Source organism: Montipora capricornis, chromosome 14 (genome assembly GCF_036669925.1).
Source record: "Montipora capricornis isolate CH-2021 chromosome 14, ASM3666992v2, whole genome shotgun sequence".
Taxonomy (NCBI): Eukaryota; Metazoa; Cnidaria; class Anthozoa; order Scleractinia; family Acroporidae; genus Montipora; species Montipora capricornis.
In genome coordinates this window covers 11,930,305-11,939,892 of record NC_090896.1, presented here as the reverse complement: position 1 = coordinate 11,939,892, position 9,588 = coordinate 11,930,305, and the positions used below count along the sequence as shown (strand labels likewise).

Below are 9,588 nucleotides of genomic sequence, written 5' to 3'. Positions count from 1 at the left end.
TTTCTAAAGAAACTGTGGTGCTGCGTCGGTGGGGAAGTAGTATACAAAAATTTGGTTTTATCAACGGAGTTGATAATGTAAATTGGCCACCGTACAGAGATTCTAAAAGCTGACGTTTCGAGCGTTAGCCCTTCGTCAGAGCGAATCGAGGGATTATGGGTTACGTGTAGTTTTTATAGTAGAGTAGGAGCTACGCTATTGGTGGTAACATGGCAACGTGAAAAATAGGAATATATTAGTTAAATGAAAAGCGTTCGTTAATACCGTGAGGATTAAGGGTGCCGATTTGAAAGATGAATTTTTGTTCCAGATTCTTGCGGCTTTCCGTCGTGCCTAGATGTAGGGAAAGGCCGCAGATAGCCATGTGTTTTTTGGAGTGGTTAGGCAGATTAAAATGGCGAGCGACTGGCTTGGATGCATCCTTGTCATTCTTCTCAATATCGCGAAGGTGTTCGCGGAATCGGTCACCTAGTCGTCTACCTGTCTCACCAATGTATAATTTATTGCATAACGTGCAGGTTATGCAATAAATGACATTTGCGGAGGTACATGTGAAACGATCGGTGATCTTAACAGATCGCTTAGGTCCCGATATCTTGCTAGTGTTAACAATGAAAAGACAAGTTTTGCATCGTGAGCGCGCGCACAATATCCTACTCCAAAGACTTTCAGAAGAAAATGACTATATTGATTTATCTGTCTTAATAACAAAGATATATTAGTACTTTGGCTTTTCATATTTACACTTTGTATTGGTTTGATTTTAGATGATATTGACTCGTTTTCTATTGACTCGTTCCCAGGGCCGCGTCCCATCCCATACTGCATTGGAGTCGTCGTTGTTGTATCATTGCCATGGAAAAGTGAGTCACCTATTATGCCAGGTATACAATTTGTTTTATTGAAAACTCACTTTAGTTGTCTTAACAATTATTTTTGCTGCGCGTCTGAGTCAAAATAATTATTATAAAAGCTTGTAGTTCCAATACGTTGCTATGAGAGGCTAAGAGCGAAGCTCGGCTGTATTCTCGCGTTTAGCTTGAACATTTTTGTGTCCTTTCCAGCAAAAGTATAGCATGCCACTCGTGAGTTGTATACTTGACCAAAGATCATTACTGGGCAATTGGCGGGCAAAACCCAAAACCACGTTAATTAACCTTAATTCATGGAAGACCAGCAATATACAGAACTACTTTTTGACATTATTTAAGCACAGTGTCATCACGAAATATTTGTATCTGTATCTTATCTTTTCAGTCCCCAGTTGACTTAATTTAGTGCATCCTGCAAGTTACTATTCAGAGTATAAAATAAACTCCATGTTTAACGTTAGCCATAGACGTCTTTCACGATGGCGGCCAAATAAAATACTCTTCTGTTTTAATGCTAATAAGCCTTTCTTGGAAAATTTCAAAAGAATATTTGTTTCAAAATGAGGGCAGTATGTCTAATTAACATAAGTACAAAAGAATGTAAAGGAGGTCGTCATTTATGAGGGTGGTCTATTGTTTTCAAGGTTAGGCTTTATTGCATGTGCTCAAAGTGTGCAAATTCACTATTACATGAGCAAATACTCCTAAACTCTGTGGGATGTTAAAGTTCCAACTCACAAATCAAAAAGAACAGGGCACAGAGTTCCTGGTGTTGTGGTCTGGACTGAATTCTCCAGCAAATTGTAGCTGGCTTGGCAATGATGTTTTGAAAAGGCTTAACTTGTATGAGGCCACATAAGCAAAAACAGCCTTAAGTCAGAGGGGACTTTGCCAAGTACTGGAGAATGTAGATGTAGATGGATTACAATTGTGCCTTTGAATGACTGAGTCCAGGAGCCTGGTTCTCAAAATTCTTGAAACTTTACGGGCCATTTTTGTGTGTCACAATTCCCTTTGTATCTCAAGAATGGAGAGGATTAAAGTTTTTGTTACCTCGAAAGCGTTGTCAAAGATTGGCTTTCCAAAACAAGCAGTTGGCAGTTTCACAAATGGCTTTTTGCACCCGAAAAATTTTTCGGGACTTTCGAGAAATGGGCCCCAAGTGCTTAAGTTAATGGTAAATATGTAAAGAAGGGCACTTTGTTTTTGGACAAGTTTTTTTCTATGAAGTTTTAAAAAAACATTTTTCAGTATCTGGTGTTTGAATTCAATAAATTATTATTTACCATCTACAGCAAAGAAGCAGGAAAAGAAGGGAGGAAAAGCTGATTCGGGTAAAGACGGCCAATATGGGCAGTTCACATGTTTTGGGAGTTGTTTTGTTGAATGGAGATGAGTTGATTTGTCCTCCACGCTACAAACATTGCCCAAAACATAGTGTTATTTTGTGTATGCATGTACATTTACATGTTACATTAAACTAATGATTGTTTTATTTTAAACTTTATTGTAGTCTTGACATGACCAACAACAAGTTCTGGATGGCTGGATAAACATGCCACTAGCTCATCACAAAAATTGTGATAAGCTGAATTTAGTGACGTGTTTTTCCACCCTTCCCAAAAATGCCATGATATCTACAGCAAATAGGAGACGGCCTCATCAAGGGGGATCGAGACTGTCTCCTTTAGGGTGAAGATGAGACAGTGTACCTCCTAGCCATGGGCTCCTGTATTAAACTTTTTTTTATAGTGGTGAAATTCGTATCTTAGCTTCAGTGCTGTTAAAAGTTTGTTCCACAGGCACTGAAGCTAAGATACGAATTTCTTAAAAGACAGTCCATTAGACTTGTTGTGTTTCTGTAACATGAGAGAAGAGAGGGAGAATATTTTTGCTTTGGCAGTTAGTCCTTAAAAATTACTTCTGTCTAAAGATTCTCTGAGCTTGTGTACATTTTCATAATTTGTATTTGTGAAATGGCTTTTTCATAGATCAAGTAATTTTTAGATTGATTTTCTCAGGAAACCCGACCTTTCCAGCAAGTCTTACATAAGAAATTATTACCTGTGGAATTGAGTACAGTCACTCCTGCAAGCCAAAGCCTATTTAAGAACTTGTCTAAGACAAGTTCCTTGACTACGATTTGGACTCTAAAAATAGCTTGATCTGTGAAAATGCCACTACATAGACCTAGTATTGGAGTTGTAGACTCCTGGTTTATATGGTTACTTTCCTGGAGGTCTAAATATTGCCCAAGGACCTGAATATGTCCCCATTAACCCTTCGACGCCTGAACAGCTAAAACCGGCCAGACTTAGTATTTTACTCTGTCTAACTCCAGACGATTTTACTCGTCAATGGTAAAACACATGAAAACTGGCTAAATTTGATTTGCCCATGAGTCTGATAAGTATAAAAAAATATTTGTTCGATTGATTTTGAATAAGTAATGGTACTGCAAGACAGGAATTCTCACAAACAACATAAAAAAACACTGCATAGGATGGCTTAATTTGATTTCCTCATCAGTCTGATGACACAAAAATTATTTGCTTGATTAATTTTGTCATTTGAGCCTGAGCTTTATTTGTACAAACATAAATTTATAAATAATGCTACACTGTGTCCAGTCCACACTCAATGTTTCAGATGAAGAGTTAAAAAAAAACTGTTAATTACTAAGTCATTAATACAATGTATTATACCTTCCTTGTATCATTTTTTTTGAGAACTTAAGAATATAGGTCAGTCATTACTAAGGTATACAAAGAGAAAAAAGGGATGGCCCAATAATTTGTAATGAAAGTTAATGATATTAGTTTGTTCTTTATTGTTCATGTATTTTAACCCATAATATTGACCCCTGGGAGTGAGACTTAACAGATTTTACTCTTTCTAACATCAGATTATTTTACTCGTCAATTGGTGGCATCCGAGGGCATTTGAGGTGTCGTTGGGTTAGTTATAAAGGACCTCAACCTATTTGTCCCTCAAGCCGCCCTCATTTACAAGTGAGTAAAATCGTCTGGTGTTAGACAGAGTAAAATTTATTAGTCACCCTTTAAGGATTGAGAGGGTTGAAATGGACAGTTTTTCAGTGGTCTTAGATGTTGTTAACCCATTCATCCCTGATGCAGCCCCCATTGACCAGTAAAATTGCCTGGCGTTAGACAGAGGAAAATCTGTAAGTCTCAGTCACAATTGAAAGGTTTAAGTTTAGTGGAGATCAGGAACCCTTTGGCAAAGGTTCCAAATACTTTTGAGCAATGTATCCTGAAAGTAGTGTCTCTCACACCTTTTTCTTTAACCCATTGACACCTCAAACGCCCCGGCAATTGCCCCCAGTTAACGAGTAAAATCTGTTACTGTAAGTCAAAGAAAAAATTACAGTTTAATAGTGTCAGTAATATCATGTAACAACTTCCTTTTGAAGACAAGCAGGATTTTAAAGGGGCAGTGTCATGCTATTTTAGTCTTAGACTAGCTTTAAAACACTAAAAGATGTAATGCATCAATGAAAACCAAAACTTAATGCTGTAGTTTTGTTACCAATGACCTTTGAAGTGCACTCATTCTTTGTTGTTTGCAGCCAAGGATGGAGAGGATGGAAATGGACTGAAACTTGAATAAACTGGCCAGTTTTTTTTCAAGTTTGGAGATAGTGTCTTCAGAGAGACACAAAAAATTAAATACGAATAGCTCTTTGTGCCATAAAGATATTTCATATCTTGTCAGTGGGTTGTTAGGAATGTTGTACGCTTGAGCTTAAGTACTAATTTAGATTTTTACTCATTTTGACCTAAAAACAGCAAATTTACCATGACAGTGCCCCTTTAAAGCACTCTTTGACAGCAACATGTGCATTCAAAGTACAGAAATACACTGCTGTTGTCATTAGCATTTTGTTGTCATTACAGGGCCAGTAGTACTTCGTGGTGTATACATTTTCCCAAATGGAGACAAATATGGTAAGTAAATCTTTTTTTCAATGCTTTGAAGTGACATCATTGGTAATTAGCTAGGGAATTATGGTATATTAACAAACACCACGCACCGGTGGCTGAGTTGGTTGAGCACCGGGCTGCCATGCGGGAGGTCATGAGTTTGACTCTGGCTGGACCAACACTCAGGGTCTTTAAATAACTGAGGAGAAAGTGCTGCCTTTGTAATTACTGCCGCAAATGGTTAGACTTTCAAGTCTTCTCAGGTAAGGACAATAAGCTGGAGGTCCCATCTCACAAATAACTTCCATGTTCACTAGTTCCCTGTGGGACGTTAAAGAACCCACACAATATTCGAGAAGAGTACTGGGGATGAAGTTCCCAGTGTTGTGGCTGTCCTCTGTGTGTATATGGGTGGGTGGGTATAGCAGGTCCACATCAGCTGGATAGTTGCCAAAACTTCAACCTGCTCAAAAATAAATAAATGACAAACAAATAATAACAAGCAGTGTACAGTTTAATCCTGATTTGTATTGTAAATGTTTTCTGAAATAGCTTCTTCTACTACTACTACTATGGCCGAGCTAAAGCATGCCTCGATTCAGCACGCCTCCTCCAGGTGTCCCTTTTCAACATAAACTGTAGCTGTACTTAACCTTAATTTCCTTAAGGCTTGTACATAGGTTATGGAGTAGAATTGACTTCACTTGACTTAATGCATTTTTGAATTTGAATGCACCCATTACCCAAATATCTTTTGCATACTTTAAAGGCCTTCCAAATTGATGAAGAATGGTGTTTTCTATTTTGGAGTATCTTCTCTCGCTCCAGAGATATTCAAGTTGTTGTTCAAAAATTGTGCACATGACTGCAATATACAACCACAAAATTGAGAATATCTGTTCAAACTTTGCAGCGGTAATCTACGTAAAAAAAGTATACAAAAATTTGGTTTTATCAACGGAGTTGATAATGTAAATTGGCCACCGTACAGATTCTAAAAGCTGACGTTTCAAGCGTTAGCCCTTCGTCAGAGCGGATCGAGGAATTATGGGTTACGTGTAGTTTATATAGTAGAGTAGGAGCTACACTATTGGTGGTAACATGGCAACGTGAAAAATAGGAATATATTAGTTAAATGAAAAGCGCTCGTTAATACCGTGAGGATTAAGGGTGCCGATTTGGAAGATGAATTTTCGTTCTAGATTCTTGCGGCTTTCCGTCGTACGTAGATGTAGGGAAAGGCCGCAGATAGCCATGTGTTTTTTGGAGTGGTCAGGGAGATTAAAATGACGAGCGACTGGCTTAGATGCATCTTTGTCATTCTTCTCAACATCGCGAAGGTGTTCGCGGAATCGGTCACCTAGTCATCTACCTGTCTCGCTAATGTATAATTTATTGCATAACGTACAGGTTATGCAATAAATGACATTTGCGGAGGTACATCTGAAACGATCGGTGATCTTCCCGATATCTTGCTAGTGTTAACTAGCCTGCTTCTAACTAAAAAGTTAAATACGTTTTTGTCGCATTTGAATGAAATAAGTGGTGGTTGTGAAAAGATTCTACCACTCTCGGGATCATTTTGGAGTAATTTAAAATTATTAAGAATGATACTTTTGACAGCGTGATTATGAGGATGGAAAGTGAGGGTGAATGGGATTCTGTCATTCTTATCTTTTTGTGATGTTTGTAGTGATGACTGTCGATCAAATTGTTGGGCGCGACGATGGCCCGCTTTGACCACAGAGACAGGATAGCCACGTTTTTCGAAGAACTGGCACATCTCCTCTGATTTGCTGGAAAAATCGGAGTCGAGTTGAGAAGAATGACAAAGATGCATCTAAGCCAGTCGCTCGTCATTTTAATCTCCCTAACCACTCCAAAAAACACATGGCTATCTGCGGCCTTTCCCTACATCTAGGTACGACGGAAAGCCGCAAGAATCTGGAACAAAAATTCATCTTTCAAATCAGCACCCTTAATCCTCACGGTATTAATGAACGCTTTTCATTTAACTAATATATTCCAATTTTTCACGTTGCCATGTTACCACCAATAGCGTAGCTCCTACTCTACTATATAAACTACACGTAACCCATAATTCCTCGATTTGCTCTGACGAAGGACTAACGCTCGAAACGTCAGCTTTTAGAATCTCTGCACGGTGGCCAATTTACATTATCAACTCCGTTGATAAAACCAAATTTTTGTATACTACTTCCCCACCGACGCAGCACCACAGTTTCTTTAGAAACTACCCCCTTCATACGTAAAATAAGTGACACCCTCTATACTGTTGCCATGGCAACCATTTTTGCTGCTGGGTCTAGTTATTGCAAGACTGGTTTTGTCATTTATTGTCGTAATAAACATGTTCACTCTTGCTAAGCTTATACAGAAATGTAAAGCATGATGGGCAGCACATGCGTTTCAAGTCTGACCATCTGTTCAAAATCCGAGATATTTGGTTAATTGCAGAGGGGGACTACAAACGAGAGAGTTGCCATGGTAACATCTTAATTTCTGTCACTCTTTGCCTCAATGTGATGTACATTACTGGTGCCAAGTTTGAACAACACCCATCCAATATTTTCAGAGATATCCTCAACTTTGGGGTTTTTACGTCATGTTTAAAAAACGAGCAGCAGTGTTTTATGGGAGTTTAAAAACACAATGCATAGCCGAGTGTTTTTAGACCCAATAAAACATGTGCTGCAAATTTTTTGAACGGCTTCAAGAACGTTCCACATTAGTGTGTCCCTCTTTTGTAACAAGGAAATGTAATTGGATAGCAGATGTTGAGCTACTTTGTAGATATGCTGCAATAAAATCATTATTATTATTATTATTATTATTATTATTATTATTATTATTATTATTATTATTATTATTATTACTATTATTATTAAATTAAGTAAGTACAAGATGCTTCCTATTTCTTGTATAGTTGCCCTGCACACAGTGCCATGTTAACAAAAGCAAGATTTACATGTATTATTGAAGAATTTTTTCTGTCAGATGGTGAATACATTCAGACAGAGGAAGGCTTGCAGCGTCAAGGCTATGGAGTGCACACAACATCTGATGGACTAAGTTATCATGGAAACTGGGATGGAGACAAGATGAATGGACAGGGTGAATATGCTTTGTTAATTTGGAAGATATAGAGATCATATCTTTTTCAATTTTTATTTCCTTTTCATTCACAGGAAAACTTGTTCACCCATCAGGAGCTTTATATGAGGTAAGGCATTAATCCAGTGACAAGTTGAGTAAAAAATACGAATTAACAATAAGTCCCTATTCAAGGTGACTAGAAGCTTTTAGGGCCTAATGTATTCAAATAAACAACATCCTTAAAGTGCTACTATGATCAAATCTTTATCCCTGAATTTTTAGGTATATCATATAGAATTCCATGATAATAAAAGCACTGTTTACCGTTTGGAAATATCTGCATTGGTTTCGGAGATAATAAGTTTGAAAAATATGCAAAGTATGCAAAATAATTAATGATATTACTGATGATGTCATTCACTCAACCCAATCTAAAATCAAGGATATAAATAGGTCAATTTGCAGCAGAGACCATTGAAATGTGGTAGGCTAATAGTTAGACAGGCAACACACCTTTGGCTGTAAAGAAATTGGTTCCCATGGCAACTCACTCTTCCCGTCCCCTCCAACCCGATTCAATATTTTTGGTAATCATGAGCTACATGTAGAAAAACATTTAGCAAGGCAACAAACTCAACCTGACGTATCTATATGCTTGCAGGATCATGCAGACAAGGCACCATTAGCAAATATCAAAATAGTCTAGAATGCCAAAGGTGGCCTGAGCAAAGCCTTTAATATCAGGGAGATCTGGAACCCAATATATTGCCATGATAACAAAACTGGTATGCTCATATTTTGGAGCACATCCTCCAGAATCTTCAAATTGGCTGGGATATGACGTCATCACTTGGCTAATTTGCATATTTTGAAAACTTGAATATCTCTGGAACAAAAAGAGATATTTGAAAATAGTGAGCAGCATTCTTCTTTTCGTACAGATGACATGTTTATGTCTATAAATGGCTTAGATAGGAAAGATTCAAGTTTCATCATAGTAGCACTTTAAGAAAGGCAAAGTCATCTAAGGGGCCATTTACATGAGAAATCTTGCCCATGCACAAGGTCCATACCAGGATGATAACTTGATTTCATATCATGCTTACTGAAAGGCACAGTTAAAGTTGATTAAATACATGCCCTTTGGGATTGATGAAATTCATGTGTGCACTATCTGTTCCAGTCCACCCCCAGGTCAAGTTCATACCGAAACAAGTTGTTGTTCTTCATTTACATTCATTGTTGCAAGGTTTTGTACCGGAATGAAATTCGCACTATGGTGCACAACAGAGGTGAATTCCACTAGGTTTCAGGATCTACCCTAATTAGATGCACATCTAATTTTGACATCCAACACAAAGTATCCCTTTACATCTAAGCATTTGCTACCTATTTGCAACAATAAGGTACATGTAAGGGTAAACTAAAGGTTAAGCGTTAATTTTAACTTAGGGTAAATGCACCTGTTTATCTTTACTTGAGGAGTAGCATTTGGTGATGTTTATATGCGTGCCTGGGTTTAACTCTGGCCCCAGCTCACATGTAGGCTGAGTTTCAGTCAATCTCAACCTGACTCGAGGGTTTTTCTCCAGGTAATCCAGTTTTCCTCCCTCATCAAAATCAACTCACAGCTAATTACCATCTGGCTGTGGTGC

General features: G+C 37.9%; 1 protein-coding gene across 4 annotated transcripts in view; it reads left to right on the top strand.

Annotated features, from left to right (window-relative positions):
* Window positions 1-278: 278 nt before the first annotated feature.
* LOC138032409 (MORN repeat-containing protein 2-like) overlaps window positions 279-9,588 on the top strand; it is a 14,046-nt gene continuing 4,736 nt past the window's right edge. The window contains exons 1-6 of one of the 4 annotated variants that reach the window (XM_068880071.1): window positions 279-339; window positions 804-884; window positions 2,168-2,206; window positions 4,790-4,840; window positions 7,835-7,951; window positions 8,026-8,060. In XM_068880071.1, the coding sequence (XP_068736172.1) occupies window positions 294-339; window positions 804-884; window positions 2,168-2,206; window positions 4,790-4,840; window positions 7,835-7,951; window positions 8,026-8,060 (369 nt within the window). In that variant the 5' untranslated portion in view covers window positions 279-293. Of the gene's footprint in view, window positions 546-803; window positions 885-2,167; window positions 2,207-4,789; window positions 4,841-7,819; window positions 7,952-8,025; window positions 8,061-9,588 lie in introns of all 4 variants that reach the window. The other 3 variants (XM_068880070.1, XM_068880072.1, XM_068880073.1) reach the window with 3 other exon arrangements.